Genomic DNA, 16,863 nt, shown 5'->3' with positions numbered 1-16,863 from the left:
AGAAGGAGTGAAGCATTCACATTTTGATCATCCGTCTTGAGTTTCCTTTGTTCTAGGGATCTAGGGTAATTCAAGCATTTGGGCTAATAGCCACTTATCAATGAGTGCATACCATGTATGTCTTTCTGTGAGTGGGTTAGCTCACTCAGGATGATATTTTCCAGTTCCAACCATTTGCCTACGAATTTCATAAACTCGTTGTTTTTGATAGCTGAGTAATATTCCATTGTGTAGATGTACCACATTTTCTGTATCCATTCCTCTGTTGAAGGGCATCTGGGTTCTTTCCAGTTTCTGGCTATTATAAATAAGGCTGCGATGAACATAGTGGAGCACGTGTCTCTTTTATATGTTGAGGCATCTTTTGGGTATATGCCCAAGAGAGGTATGGCTGGATCCTCAGGCAGTTCAATGTCCAATTTTCTGAGGAACCTCCAGACTGATTTCCAGAATGGTTTTACCAGTCTGCAATCCCACCAACAATGGAGGAGTGTTCCTCTTTCTCCACATCCTCGCCAGCATCTGCTGTCACCTGAGTTTTTGATCTTAGCCATTCTCACTGGTGTGAGGTGAAATCTCAGGGTTGTTTTGATTTGCATTTCCCTTATGACTAAAGATGTTGAACATTTCTTTAGGTGTTTCTCAGCCATTCGGCATTCCTCAGCTGTGAATTCTTTGTTCAGCTCTGAACCCCATTTTTTAATAGGGTTATTTGTTTCCCTGCGGTCTAACTTCTTGAGTTCTTTGTATATTTTGGATATAAGGCCTCTATCTGTTATAGGATTGGTAAAGATCTTTTCCCAATCTGTTGGTTGCCGTTTTGTCCTAACCACAGTGTCCTTTGCCTTACAGAAGCTTTGCAGTTTTATGAGATCCCATTTGTCGATTCTTGATCTTAGAGCATAAGCCATTGGTGTTTTGTTCAGGAAATTTTTTCCAGTGCCCATGTGTTCCAGATGCTTCCCTAGTTTTTCTTCTATTAGTTTGAGTGTGTCTGGTTTGATGTGGAGGTCCTTGATCCACTTGGACTTAAGCTTTGTACAGGGTGATAGGCATGGATCGATCTGCATTCTTCTACATGTTGCCCTCCAGTTGAACCAGCACCATTTGCTGAAAATGCTATCTTTTTTCCATTGGATGGTTTTGGCTCCTTTGTCAAAAATCAAGTGACCATAGGTGTGTGGGTTCATTTCTGGGTCTTCAATTCTATTCCATTGGTCTATCTGTCTGTCTCTGTACCAATACCATGCAGTTTTTATCACTATTGCTCTGTAATACTGCTTGAGTTCAGGGATAGTGATTCCCCCTGAAGTCCTCTTATTGTTGAGGATAGCTTTAGCTATCCTGGGTTTTTTGTTATTCCAGATGAATTTGCAAATTGTTCTGTCTAACTCTTTGAAGAATTGGATTGGTATTTTGATGGGGATTGCATTGAATCTGTAGATTGCTTTTGGTAAAGAGGTCCCATTTTTCAATTCTTGATCTTTGAGCATGAGCCATTTGTGTTTTGTTCAGGAAATCTTTCCCAGTACCCATATGTTTGAGACTCTTCCCCACTTTTTCTTCTATTAGTTTGAGTGTATTTGGATTGATGTGGAGGTCCTTGATTCACTTGGACTTAAGCTTTGTACTGGGCAATAAGAATGGGTCAATTTTCATTCTTCTACATGGTGACCTCCACTTGAGCCAGCACCATTTGTTGAAAATGCTATCTTTTTTCCATTTGATGATTTTGGCTCCTTTGTCAAAGATCAAGTGACCACAGATGTGTGGGTTCATTTCTGGGTCTTCAATTCTATTCCAGTGATCTATCTGCCTGTCTCTGTACCAGTACCATATAGATTTTGTCCCTATTGCTCTGTAATACTGTTTGAGGTATGGATGGTGATTCCCCCAGAAATTCTTTTATTTTTGAGAATAGTTTTAGGTATCCTGGGTTTTTTGCTATTCCAAATGAATTTGCCAATTGCTCTTTCTAACTCTATGAAGAATTGAACTGGAATTTTGATGGCATTGAATCTGTAGATTGCTTTTGGTAAAATGCTATATTTTATTATATTTTTAATATATTAATATTGAACCATCTCTGTGATGAAGGCAACTTGATCATGATGGAAGATCATTTTGATGTGTTCTTGGATTTGGTATATGAGTATTTTGAGTATTTTTGCGTCAATATTCATAAGGGAAATTGGCCTGAAGTTCTCTTTCTTTGTTGGGGTTTTGTGTGGTTTAGGTATAAGCATAATTGTGGCTTCATAGAAGGAATTGCATGGTGCTCCTTCTGTTTCTGAATAGTTTGGACAGTATTGGTATGAGGTCTTCTATGAAGGTCTGATAGAATTCTGCACTAAACCTACCTGGTCCTGGATTCTTTTTGGTTGGGAGACTTTTAGCAACTGCTTCTATTTCTTTCGGATTTATGGGGTTGTTTACGTGGTTTATCTGTTCTTGCTTTAACTTTGGTACCCAGTATTTGTGTAGAAAATTGTCCATTTCCTCCAAATTTTCCAGTTTTGTTGAATATAGGCTTTTGAAGTAGGATCTGATGATTTTTGGAATTTCATCAGATTCTGTTGTTATGTTTTCCTTTTCCTTTCTGATTCTGTTAATTTGGACACACTCTCTGTGCCCTCTGGTTAGTCTAGCTAAGGGTTTATTTATCTTGTTGATTTTCTCAAAGAACCAGTTCTTGGTTCTGTTGATTCTTTGTATAGTCCTTTTTGTTTCTACTTGGTTGATTTCAGCACTGAGTTTGTTTATTTCCTGCCTTCTACTCCTCTTGGGTGTACTTGCTTCTTTTTGTTCTAGAGCTTTTAGGTGTGCTGTCAAGCTGCTGATGTATAATTTCTCCTGTTTCTTTTTTCAGTCACTCAGAGCTATGAGTTTTCTTCTTAGCACAGCTTTCATTGTTTCCTATAAGTTTGGGAATGTTGTATCTTCATTTTCATTTAATTCTAAGAAGTCTTTAATTTCTTTCTTTATTTCTTCCTTGACCAAGTTATCATTTTATCATTGAGTAGAGTGTTGTTCAACTTCCATATATATATATATATATATATATATATATATATATATATATATATATATGGGCTTTCTGTAGTTTTTTGTTTTTATTGAAGACCAGCCTTGGTCCGTGGTTCTCTGATAGAATGCATGGGATTATTTCTATCTTTCTGTATCTGTTGAGGCCTGTTTTGTGAATGATTATATGGTTGATTTTGGAGAATGTTCCATGAGGTGCTGAGAAGAATGTATATCCTTTTGTTTTAGGATGGAATGTTCCATAAATACCTGTTATATCCATTTGATTCATTACTTCTATTAGTTTCTCTATGTATCTGTTTAATTTCTGTTTCCATGATCTGTCCATTGATGAGAGTGGGGTGTTGAAATCTCCTGTTATTATGTGAGGTGCAGTGTGCACTTTGAGGTTTAGTAAGGTTTCTTTTATGAATGTGAGTCCTCTTGCACTTGGAACATAGATATTTAGGATTGAGAGTTAATCTTTGATGAATATGAAGTGTCCTTATCTTTTTTGATGACTTTTGGTTGACAGTCAATTTTATTTGATATTAGAATGGCTACTCCAGTTTGCTTTCTAGGACCATTTGGTTGGAAAGTGGTTTTCTAGTCTTTTATTCTGAGGTAGTATCTGTCTTTGTCTCTGAGGTATGTTTCCTGTATGCAGGAAAATGGTGGGTCATCTTTACATATCCAGTTTGTTAAATGTCTTTTTATTGGGGAATTGAGTACATCAATCTAAAAATTAAAATAGAAACAATAAAGAAATCACAAATGGAGAAAACGTTGGAGATAGAAAACCTATAAAACAGATCAGGGATCATAGATGCAAGCAAGCATCACTAACAGAATATAAGAGATAGAAAAGAACCTCAGGTGCAGAAGATACCATAAAAAACATTGGCAAAATAGTCAAAGAAAATACAAAACGCAAAAAGCTCCTAGTTCAAACATCCAGAAAATTTAGGACACAATGAAGAGACCAAACCTAAGGATAATATGTATAAGAGAGAGTAAAGATTCTCATCTTAAAGGGCCAGTAAATATCTTCAACAAAATTATAGAAGAAAACTTCCATAACCTAAAGAAAGAGATTCCTATGAACATTCAAGAAGCCTACAGACCTCCAAATATATGTACCAGAAAAGAAATTCCTCTAGTCCCATGATAGCCAAAACACCAAATACACAAAGGAAAGAAAGAATATTAAAAGCAGTGATGGAAAAAGGTAAAGTAACATAAAAAGGCAGACATATTAGAACTACACCAGAGTTCTCAACAGAGACTATGAAAGTTAGAAAATCCTGGGCAGATGTCATACAGACCCTAAGAAAACACAAATGACAGCCCAGGCTACTATATCCAGCAAAACTCTCAGTTAACATAGATGGAGAAACAAGATATTCCATGACAAAACAAATTTACGCTATATTTTCACACAAATCCAGGCCTGTAAAAGATAATAGATAGAAATCTCCAACACAAGGAGGGAAACTACCCTAGAAAAAGCAAGAAAGTAATCTTCTTGCAACAAACCCAGCAGAAGACAGCCACAGAAACCTATTTCTACCCCTAACCACAGAAACAAAAGGAAACAACAATAACTTTTCCTTAATATCTCTTATATCAATGGATTCAATTCCCAACAAAAAGACATAGACTAGCAGACTGCATGCATAAACAGGACACAGCATTTTGCCACATAGAGGAAACACATCAGTGAAAAAGACAGACAGTACCTCAGAGTAAAATGCTGGAAACATTTTTTTCCAAGGAAATGGTCCCAAGAAACAAGCTGGAGTAGCTAGCTAATATCGAATTCTAATATTGAATAAAATCTACTTTCAAACAAAAGTTATAAAAAAGAGATAAGGACGGACACTTCATACATATTAAAGGAAAAATCTACCAAGATAAACTCTTAATTCTGAACATCTATGCTCCAAATGCAAGTATACCTACATTCATAAAAGAAACTTTCCTAAAGCTCAAAGCATACGTACATGATACATATATACATGATAGTGACTATCATGCAAATTTTAGAAGTAACACAAATCCATTGGTAATTAGCATGTCACTTGAGATGGCTTCTTACTCTGAAACTCTGAACCTCCTCTCAAATAATTTGAAGAACAGTATCATAAAGAGCATCAATCCATTGTTCCAAACACATAAATCCTCTTGAATACTCAAAACATTAGTAACACTTTTTGCTAAATGATTAGGTCATTGTTTTTAATAGATGAGTAGTACTCCATTGTGTAAATGTACCACATTCTCTGTATCCATTCCTCTGTTGATGGACATCTGGGTTCTTTCCAGCTTCTAGCTATTATAAATAAGGCTACTATGAACATAGTGGAGCATGTGTCCTTGTTATATGTTGGAGCATCTTTTGGGTGTACGCCCAGAGTGGTATACCTGGGTCCTCAGATAGTACTATGTCCAATTTTCTGAGGAACCACCAGACTGATTTCCAGAGTGGTTGTAATAGCTTGCCATCCCAAGAGAAATGGAGGAGTGTTCCTCTTTCTCCACATCCTTCCCAGTATCAACTGTCACCTGAGTTTTTGATCTTAGCATTCTGACTGGTATGAGGTGGAATCTCAGGGTTGTTTTGATTTGCATTTTCCTGATAACTAAGAATGTTGAACATGGTGCTTCTCTGCCAGTCAGTGTTCCTCAGTTGAGAATTCTTTATGTCTTTACCCCATTTTTAATAGGGTTATTTGATGCTCTGGAGTCTCACTTTTCTTTGTATATATTAGATATTAGCCCTCTATCAGATGTAGGATTGATAAAGATCTTTTCCCAATTTGTTGTTGCCGTTTTGTCCTATTGGCTGTGTCCTTTGCCTTACAGTAGCTTTGCAATTTTATGAGATCCTATTTGTCAATTCTTGATCTTAGAGTATAAGCCACTGGTGTTCTGTTCAGGAAAATTTCCCTATTGGCCATGTGTTCGAGGCACTTCACCCCCTTTTCCATTAGTTTGAGTGTATCTGGTTATATGTGGAGTTCTTTGATCCACTTTGACTTGAGCTTTGTACAAGGTGATGAGAAGGGGTTGATTTGCATTCTTCTGAAATCTAACCTCCAGTTGGACCAGCATGATTTGTTGAAAATGCTATCATTTTTCCATTGGATGGTTTTAGCTCCTTTGTCAAAGAACAAGTAACCATAAGTGTGTGGGTTCATTTCTGGGTCTTCAATTCTATTCTTCTGCTTATCTACCTGCCTGCCTGTCTCTGTACTAATACCATGCAGGTTTTTTTTTTTTTTTTTTTTTTTTTTTTTTTTAGCCATGCAGTTTTTATCATGATTGCCCTGTAATACAGCTTGAGGTCAGGGATGAGTATTTCCCCAGAAGTTCTTTTATAGTTGAGAATAGTTTTTGTTATCCTGTTTTTTTTGTTATGCCAAATGATTTTGCAAATTGCTCTTTCAAACTCTATGAAGAATTGAGTTGGAATTTTGGTGGGGATTGCATTGAATCTGCAGATTGCATTCAGCAAGGTCCCCATTCTTACTATATTAATCCTGCCAATCTATAAGCATGGGAGTTCTTTCCATCCTCTGAGATCTTTGATTTCTTTCTTCAGAGATTTGAAGTTTTTGTCATACAGATCTTTCACTTGCTTGGTTAGAGTCACACCAAGGTATACTTTTATTGTTTGTGACTATTTAGAAGGGTGTCATTTCCCTAATTTCTTTCTCAGCCTCTTTATCCTTTGAGTAGAGGAAGGCTACTGGTTTGTTTGAGTTAATTTTTTACCCAGCCCCTTTGCTGAAGTTGTTTTTCAGCTGTAGGAGTTTTTTTGGTGGAAGTTTTGGGGTCACCTAAGTATACTATCATTTTATCTGCAAATAGTGGTATTTTGACTTCTTCCTTTCCAATTTGTCTTCCTTTAACCTCCGTTGGTTGTCTAATTGCTGTGGCTAGGATTTAGAGTACTATATTGAATAGTGAGAGAGTGGGCAGTCTTCTCTAGTCCCTGATTTTAGTGGTATTGCTTCACGTTTCTCTCCATTTATTTTGATGTTGCTATAAACTGGCTTGCTGTATATTTCTTCTACTATGGGACTTGAAATCTTGTTTTTTTTCCAAGACTTTTAATATGAAGGGGGTGTTGAATTTTGTCAAATACTTTCTCAGCATCTAATGAGATTATCATGTTTTTTTTCTTTGAGTTTGTTTATATAGTGGATTCAGCTGATGAATTTCCATATATTGAATCTTCCCTGCATCCCTTGGATAAACCCTACTTGATCATAATGAATGATCGTTTTGATGACTGTCTTAGATTCAGTTTCTGAGAATTATATTGAGTATTTTTGCAAGTATATTCATGAGGTAAATTGGTCTGACATTCTCTTTCTTTGTTGGGTTTTTGTGTGCTTTAGGTATAAGCATAATTGTGATGTTAAAGAAAGAATTTTGTAGTTCTTTCTGTTTCTATTTTGTGGAATATTTTGAAGAGTAATTCCTATTCAGTCCTCTTCGAAGGTCTGATAGAATTTTGCACTAAACTCATCTGGTTCTTGGCTTTTCTTGGTTGGGAGATTTACAGTGACTGCTTCTATTTCTTTAGAGGTTACAGGACTGATTAGATGGCGTATCTGATCCTGATTTAACTTTGGTACCTGGTATCTGTCTAGAATATTTTCAATTTCTTCCAGATTTTCTAGTTTTGTTGAGTATAGGCTTTTGTAATAGGATCTGATGATTTTTGGAATTTCCTCTGATTCTGTTATGTCTTCCTTTTGGTTTCTGATTTTGTTAATTTGGATACTACCTCTGTGCCTTCTGGATAGTCTTGTTAAGAGTTTATCTATCTTGTTGATTATTTCAAAGAACCAGCTCCTGGTTTTGATGATTCTTTGTACAGTTCTTTTTGTTTCTACTTATCTGATTTCAGCCCAGAGTTTGATTATTTCCTGCCATTCTCTTGGGTGTATTTGCTTCTTTTTGTTCTAGAGCTTTCAGGTATGCTGTCAAGCTGCTAGTGTATGTTCTTTCCAGTTCTTTTTATTTTTTGTTTTTTTTGTTTTTGTTTTTTTTATTTTGTTTTTGTTTTGTGGAGGCACACAGAGCTATGAGTTTTCCTCTTATCACTGCTTTCATTTTGTCTTATAAGTTTGGTATGTTGTGCCTTCATTTTCATTAAATCTAAAAAGTCTTTAATTTCTTATTTTTTCCTTGACTAAGTTATCATTGAGTAGTATGTTGTTCAGTTTCCATGTGTTTGTACTAAACCTGATAAACACTTTCAGCAAAGTGGCTGGGTATAAATTAAATCTAATAAATCAGTATCCTTCCTCTACACAAAAGAGAAACAAGCTGAGAAAGGAATTAGGGAAACGACACCCTTCATAACAGTCCCAAATAATATAAAATACCTCGGTGTGAATTTAACCAAGCAAGTGAAAGATCTGTATGATAAGAACTTCAAGCCTCTGAAGAAAGAAATTGAAGAAGATCCCAGAAGATGGAAAGATCTCCCATGCTCATGGATTGGCAGGATTAATATAGTAAAAATGGCTGTTTTACCAAAAGCGATCTACAGATTCAATGCAATCCCAATCAAAATACCCATCCAATTCTTCAGAGAGTTAGACAGAACCATTTGCAAATTCATCTGGAATAACAAAAAACCCAGGATAGCTAAAACTATCCTGAACAATAAAAGAACTTCTGGGGGAATCACTATCCCTGAACTCAAGCAGTATTACAGAGCAATAGTGATAAAAACTGCATGGTATTGGTACAGAGACAGACAGATAGACCAGTGGAACAGAACTGAAGACCCAGAAATGAACTCACACACCTATGGTCACTTGATTTTTGACAAAGGAGCCAAAACCATCCAATAGAAGAAAGATCGCATTTTCAGCAAATGGTGCTGGTTCAACTGGAGGTCAGCATGTAGAAGAATGCAGATTGATCCATGCTTATCACCCTGTACAAAGCTTAAGTCCAAGTGGATCAAGGACCTTCATATCAAACCAGATACACCCAATCTAACAGAAGAAAAGGTAGGGAAGAATCTCGAACACATGGGCACTGGAGAACATTTCCTGAACAAAACACCAATGACTTATGCTCTAAGATCAAGAATCGACAAATGGGATCTCATAAAACTGTAAAGCTTCTGTAAGGCAACGGACACTGTTGTTAGGACACAACAACAACTAACAGATTGGGAAAAGATCTTTACCAATCCTACAAGTAATAGAGGGCTTATATCCAAAATATACAAAGAACTCAAGAAGTTAGACTTCAGGGAGACAAATAACCCTATTTAAAAATGGGGTTCAGAACTAAAAGAATTCACAGCTGAGGAATGCCGAATGGCTGAGAAACACCTAAAGAAATGTTCAACATCTTTAGTCATAAGGGAAATGCAAATCAAAACAACCCTGAGATTTCACCTCACACCAGTAGAATGGCTAAGATCAAAAACTCAGGTGACAACAAATGCTGGCTAGGATGTGGAGAAAGAGGAACACTCCTCCATTGTTGGTGGGATTGCAGACTGGTACAACCATTCTGGAAATCAGTCTGGAGGTTCCTCAGAAAATTGGACATTGAACTACCTGAGGACCCAGCTATACCTCTCTTGGGCATATACCTACAAGATGCCCCAACATATAACAAAGACACGTGGTCCACTGTGTTCTTAGCAGCCTTATTTATAAGAGCCAGAAGCTGGAAAGAACCCAGATGCCCTTCAACCGAGAAATGGATACAGAAAATGTGGTATATCTACAGAATGGAATATTACTCAGCTATGAAAAACAATGACCTTATGAAATTCATAGGCAAATGGATGGAACTGGAAAATATCATCCTGAGTGAGGTAACCCAATCACAGAAAAACACACATCGTATGTACTCATTGATAAGTGGATATTAGCCCAAATGCTCGAATTACCCTAGATGCACAGAACACATGAAACTCAAGAAGGATGACCAAAATGTGAATGCTTCACTCCTTTAAAAGGGGGACAAGAGGGAATAGGGAGGGAAAATTTAGAACAGAGGCAGAAGGAACACCCATTTAGAGCTTGCCCCACATGTGGCCCATACAGTTACAGCCACCAAATTAGATAAGATGGATGAAGCAAAGAAGTGCAGGCCGACAGGAACCGGATGTATAGCTCTTGTGAGAGACACAGCCAGAATAGAGCAAATACATTGGCAAATGCCATTATTAAACCATTGAACTGAGAATGGGACCCCTTTTGAAGGAATCTTAGAAAGGACTAAAAGTGCTTGAAGGGGCTTGAGACCCTATATAAACAACAATGCCAACCAACCAGAGCTTCCGGTGACTAAACTACTACCCAAAGACTATACATGGACTGACCTGGGGCTCCGACCTCATACGTAGCAATGAATAGCCTAGTAAGAGCACCAGTTTAAGGGGAAGCCCTTGGTCCTGCCAAGGCTGAACCCCCAGTGAACGTGATTATTGGGGTGAGGGTGGTAATTACGGGAGGATGGGGAGGGGAACACCCATAGAGAAGGGGAAGGGGAGGGGTTAGAGGATTTTGGCATGGAAACTGGGAAAGGGAATAACAATTGAAATGTAAATAAGAAATACCCAAGTTAATAAAGATGAAAAACAAACAAATAAACAAACAAAATTTAATCAGGAAGAAGTGATTGAGAAAATTTTACAAAGAAAAGTTAATTTGTTTGATTGTTGGTTTTGAGACAGAATTTCTCTGTGTAGCTCTGGCTGTCCTAGGACTTGCTCTGTAGACCAGGCTTGCATTGAACTCAAGAGATGGTGAATCTCTGGCTTTGCCTCCCAAGAGCTAGGATTAAAGGCATAAACCACTATCACACAGTAAAAAGTTAAAGTTTGAAATTAAAATGGATTTAATCATATCACTGAAACAGAGAATAAATTAAAAATGTTATAAGCACAATCAATTTTATGAACAGATCAAATGCAAGTAATTAAAAATTGATATCTTTTTGGTCAGTAACAATAATTTTGAGTCCAAAAATGACTGGTAAGGATATCAAGACAGAAAGTATTCTCAAAATCTATGGAGAGGGGAGGTGTAGACCAAGTGCTTGTGCCCAACTAGGAACTATATACAGCTGATAGTGCTGAAGATGGAGTCAGTTTTTTTTTTAGTAATGTAGCCCCTGGTCAGTTGATCATGCTCCAGGGTAGAGATTCATACCCAGGAGTGTTTGGGCATCAGGAGTTAGACATGATGGATTTGAAAGAGCAGAAGACCAATGTTGCCTGAGGAGAGAAGGGATCAGATCTGGGGGGAATTGGAAGAAGGGTTGAGTATATATTGTCAAATTATAAAACGTTCTTAAAAAACATAAAAATTTAAAAAAGTGAAAGAATAGTATATAGTTGTTTAGAATGTATATTGCTAACAGATTGCAAGTAATTTTGGCAACATGGATCATAAGTCTGAAAACTCCACTTGCTACAGATTTGAAATTTAATGTGGATAAGATTGGAAAGGCAGAAATTATCAGAGAGGGCAAACAGATTAAGAAGAAAAGGCTTGAGGGGAAAACACATATTGTAGTATGAGCATCTTTAAATTTATTTTGATTTGGGCATTTAGACTTGATCTGTATATAAAGAACTGTGTTGTATCACAGCTGGAAAAAGGTAAACACATTTAAAGACATGACTATTTCTGTCATAATATTTTAAGACATTATATGAATCATGGTAGTTGCTTGTAGTATGACATTAATTGTATAAGTGTTAATGTAACCCCCCCACCAGCAGAACAAAGTATTTCCTAATTAACAAAGAAGAAATCAATTCATCTGTCAGAGCTGTAGTGTTTTCTGTACCTAGGTTTTTCTACACTATTCTTGATTTTTCAGATGAAGTGTACACTCTCTTTCTTGGTGCTAGAGTCACTATATATAGGTTAATGCATATAAATGCATTTCTTTTAATCCAAGGTTGAACTAAGGCCTGAAATCTAGTGACTTCACCAAGGTCTACATATCCAAATATTCATGCCAACAATACTTGTCCTTGGAAACGATTTCTTCATATTACTCTGTGACCATAAAAGACTTGACCATTTTTTTGCCTGTTAACATTTTTGTGGCCCCATTCTTGGATTAAATTATCTTCTTAGATAAGTAGTCTCCATGACTTCAAGTATCATTCACGTCTTTGTACCTTAGCCTGTAGATAGAGGATTTGGTGTAGGAGTGACCATTGCATATACCACAAATTCCACTATTTCCAAATCTATGGAGTAGGAAGATGGTGATTGGAAATATACAAGAAGAAGGTTTCATAGAAGAGAGTAACCATCATCAGATGAGAGCTGCACATAGTAAAGACCTTGTGTTTTTCCCCTGTTGAGAGAATCATCATCAGAATGATTGGTCAGGGTCATCCAAGTGATTTTAAAACAAAATGGATTATTGATGCAGTCCCTGGTTGCTTCTCAGTGGCTGAAGGCAGTTTATAATCCTGAAAACACTGTTGTATACCTAGGGTACAAGACTTAGATTATGCGGGTTGGATCTGACCTGAAAACCTTTTTTCCTGCAGTCAGTTTTATATGGTTCCAGAAAATACTATGCAAGCTGCCAAGGGAGGGAAATAATTAAACAGAGAAATTTAGTGGCGACTCATATGAATCACTACAAAACCCAGCATGGCACTCACATGTCTGTGGAAATCAATAGCTGTCTGATCAACTCAATGCTGATTCAACAGGAGGGGAATCATGCGTGGTAACCTAGCTAGCTTCTTTGGATAAGAGAATACCTTAAAAAAAGAATCTTCCTAGCAATTTTGCTAGATCAGCATAATTCTTTACTACATTCTAAATCTTAGCCTTATACCCACAGGTAACTACAGGTACCATCCCTCAGCAAAGAAGCACCTCTTTACAGCAAATAAAGACTTCTATTGAAAACTACAATTGGATATAATGCAGAGATTGACTGACCATGAATAGCTCAACCCTAATGGATACATGTAGAGTACATCACAGTTCCTGCATCTGTGGCTCAAGAACATGACAGACGAGGGGGCAGCAAGATTGCAAGAGTCAGAATACCAGGAGGTCTGTTTTGAAAGTCTCTCTTAGAAATGACTGCATAAACAAGGACAATGGAAATACCATAGAGTTGCTGATTTTTCAGGGTCCCACCCCTAGACAAAGAACTGAGATCAATTTATGACTGCTGGGAGAAGGACAATTAGTCTCTACCAGAGATGAGCCACTTTTTGGCTGTTCAATGCACAGTGGTCAGCTAGCTATGATCATATACAAACAACCAAAAATTGACCCAGCAGGTTTTATGTATGTATATAACAACAACAACAACAACAACAACAACTACTACTACTACTACTACTACTACTACTACTACTACTACTATTACTACTACTACTACTACTACTACTACTACTACTACTACTACTATACTACTAATACTAATACTAATACTAATACTAATAAAAGAGGCTATCAATTTGACAGTGGGGGAATATAGGAGGAACTTTAGGGAGGGTAATTGGGAGGAAATAGAAGAAGGAAAGGGAGGAAGAAAAGTGATGTAAATTCTATTTTAATTAAAACAAATTTTTAAAAAAATCTTGTGTGATGGAATGGGAAGATTGCTCATCAGAAAAAGGAAGAAAAGTGGCCACGGATGGGTAAGAGGCATAAAGGTGAGACACAATTTAACTGATTCAAATTTGAGAAGTTTAAATGGGATGCAGAACAGGACAATAAAATAGGTGTGAATTCTGGTCTAGAAAGACCTATTCTACCTACTGTCTCCAGCCAAGGTCTTTCTGTTTCATGTTGTCTCTGAAGCTAGCCTTGGTGGGCTTTAAGGTTGTCCCATCACAGCTCTTTACAATACTTCTCTTTTCTGGTAATCCCAGTTTAAGTGAAGACATTCTCAAGTGGGTCTATGAGTGTGTTTCTTGATAGAGTCTACATTTCCTTCCCTTGTGTGCTGGTGGAAACTGGAAGGTGATGTGATCTCATTTGGGTGATTTGAGAGCAATCTTCTCCACTACTGAGACTGCATTACCATTTTTAGAATTATTCTTTCTCTTTTATTCTCAGTTAAAAAATATGTGTTTTTTCATTCAATTTTGTGAATGAACTACTTCCAAGATCATACCTGGAAATGGCCCCCGAGGTTTAGTGCTCTGGACCCTATTTCTTCCTGTCCACACATTCCTGTCTTTAATGGCGTGACCTCTAGTTTGTAGACTAAGTCCTCACTGCTCTCTGGTTTAAATATTTTGGACATTTGTTATTACTTATCAAAAACAAAAAACAAACAAACAAACAAAAAACAAAAAACAAAACAAAAGTCTAGTTTAGCAAAACATTTCCTCTGACTTCAGGTCTCCAATTTCAATTCTACAGCAGTTAGTTTAATAAGATTGTACTCTCAGTCACAGTTCTACCTCTATGAAGAAACACAGCAAATCTTATACAGGAAAGCATTTAATGAGAGATTTGCTTACTGTTTCAGAGGCTTAGTTAGTTATCATCATGGCAGGGAGCATGAAGGAATGCATGATGCTGGAGCATCATCCTGCTGGACAGGAAGAGAGAGAGAGAGAGAGAGAGAGAGAGAGAGAGAGAGAGAGAGAGAGAGAGAGAGACAGAGAGAGACAGAGACTGGGTTAAGCATGGGCTTTGGAAACCTCAAACCCCAGACATACTTTCTTCAATAAGGCCATACCTTCTAATCATTTTAACAAGAGTTCTACTTCTTGGTAACAAAGTATTCAAATATATGAGTTGCTGGTAGCCACTTTTATTGAGACTCACTTGTATCATGCTGCTTGTGGTGACATATACTTGTAATTTCAGCACTCACGAGGCTGAGGCAGGAGGATCGTAAGTTTGAGGCCAACCTCAGCTATATAGTAAGTGCCAGGAAACCCTGGTTATCAAGAAAGATCTTGCTTCAGAAAATGGAAATGACAAAGACCAATGCCTAAAACCTGTGTTTATAAATAGTTTTCGGGTTCTTTTTCAAAAGATCTCAAACATAGCAGCAATGCCTTTCCTGAGGACACAATACTCATTAGTTAGAGATGTGACTGTAAAGCATGATGGCACCTTAGGCTCTGGGGTGGGCAGAGTCTCAAGTTTCATGAACAATGTTCTTAGTTGCAATGTCCCCATTTGGTCAATAAAATGCTTCTTTTTTGTTAAAGTCAATTAACAAACATGTTCTTCCTCTCAACCCAGCACTGAAAAATCTTCCTGACATTCAGTGAGCTCAGATTCAGATGCCATTATTACTAAAGGCATTACATAATGCTGAATAATGCCTTCTTTGTCTGTTTGCATTTGTCTTACACAGTTTCTGTCTTGAAGTCCCATAGGAATCTCCATCCCCTCCTTTTCTCTTGGCCATAACTCTGTGCTCGATTCATAAGTCCTAGTCCAGTCCTGCCATTCCAGGCATTCTCCACTGGTCAAACCTATTTGAGATGCTGAGCATCAAGTTTTGCATTGAATGTGAATTCTTCAAAAATTATAATAAAAGACCTGGGCTTTGATTGTGAAGTGTCATTTACAGATTACAGTATTTCCCCAAGCCAAACAGTTTCCACAAAGCTCCCTTCATGTCTTTGTTCCTCAAGCTGTAGATAAAAGGGTTGAGCATGGGGGTGACCATTGTATAAACAATGGATGCCACTATTCCAGTGTCTGCAGAATAGGAGGATGATGGCTGGAAATACACTAGAAAGACAGTTCCATAGAACAGAATGACCACTGTCAGATGTGAGCCACAAGTAGAGAAGACTTTATGCTTTCCTCCAGAAGAGGGGATCCTGAGGATGGTGTGCATGATATGGGCATAAGAGACTAGGACACAAGTGAGAGGGACCACACCTGAGAGGGCAGCTTCAGCAAACATCATGAGCTGAAAGGTATGGGTATCTGAGCAGGCAAGCTTGAGGAGTGGGAGAAGATCACAGAAAAAGTGAGGAATGGAATGGGAGGCACAGAAGGAGACTTGAGCCATTTGGAGTGTGAGTGAGAAGGCCAGGAGGTTGGAGCAGAGCCAGGTTGTGGCCACCAGCAACAGGCATCTTTGGGGACACATGATAGTGGTGTAGTGTAGAGGAAGGCAGATGGCTACATAGCGATCATAGGCCATCACAGCCAATAGAAAGTCATCAAGCATGGCCAGTGCCATGAAGAAATACATCTGCAGAAGGCATCCAGTGTGGGAGATGGTTTGGTGCTGGGTTTGGATGTTGCTCAGCACTTTGGGGACAATGGTGCAGGTGAAGCAGGTATCAATGAAGGACAGGTTGGCTAGGAAGAAGTACATGGGTGTATGAAGATGCTGGTCAGAGACAATGGCCAGGATGATGAACAGATTCCCCAACAGGGTGACCAGGTACATTCCCAAGAAGAGTGTGAATAGCACAGGCTGCTGCTCTGGATGCTCAGAGAATCCCATAAGGAGAAAGTCAGCGATGATGGTTTGGTTTCTAGTTTCCTTCTAAGGCAGATAAATTAGCAAGGAGTTAGTTAGTACACTGGAATTTTAAAAAGGTCAGAGATTCCGAAGACTTGTATAGTCCCTTCCTTCTTATAGAGGTCAATTGCCAATGACTACTGCTTATAACTTCAATTTGTAAATTTGTATAACTATTAGGAGTATCTGGTCAAGATGTCATTTGGCTTTTCCACCACTATACTACAGCAAGTTCTCTTTAAAGATTGAATGAGTCTAAACTGGAATTTTCTCGTATTCTCTCTCTCTCTCTCTCTCTCTCTCTCTTTCTCTCTTTCTCTCTCTCTCTCTCTCTCTCTCTCT

The 16,863-nt window shown here is 37.8% G+C and overlaps 1 protein-coding gene and 1 pseudogene across 1 annotated transcript; both read right to left on the bottom strand.

Moving 5' to 3' along the window:
• Olr431-ps (olfactory receptor pseudogene 431) lies at positions 12,187 to 12,397 on the bottom strand (annotated as a pseudogene).
• Positions 15,604 to 16,536, bottom strand: LOC120101432 (olfactory receptor 1G1-like). Its single transcript, XM_039106055.2, has one exon. The coding sequence runs from the start codon at positions 16,501 to 16,503 to the stop codon at positions 15,604 to 15,606; it is 900 nt and encodes a 299-aa protein (XP_038961983.1). The 5' UTR covers positions 16,504 to 16,536.
• Positions 16,537 to 16,863: the final 327 nt, after the last annotated feature.

The sequence above is a fragment of the Rattus norvegicus genome, chromosome 3 (genome assembly GCF_036323735.1).
Source record: "Rattus norvegicus strain BN/NHsdMcwi chromosome 3, GRCr8, whole genome shotgun sequence".
Taxonomy (NCBI): Eukaryota; Metazoa; Chordata; class Mammalia; order Rodentia; family Muridae; genus Rattus; species Rattus norvegicus.
Note: the sequence above shows the minus strand (reverse complement) of the source record. Positions and strands in the feature narration are given on the sequence as shown.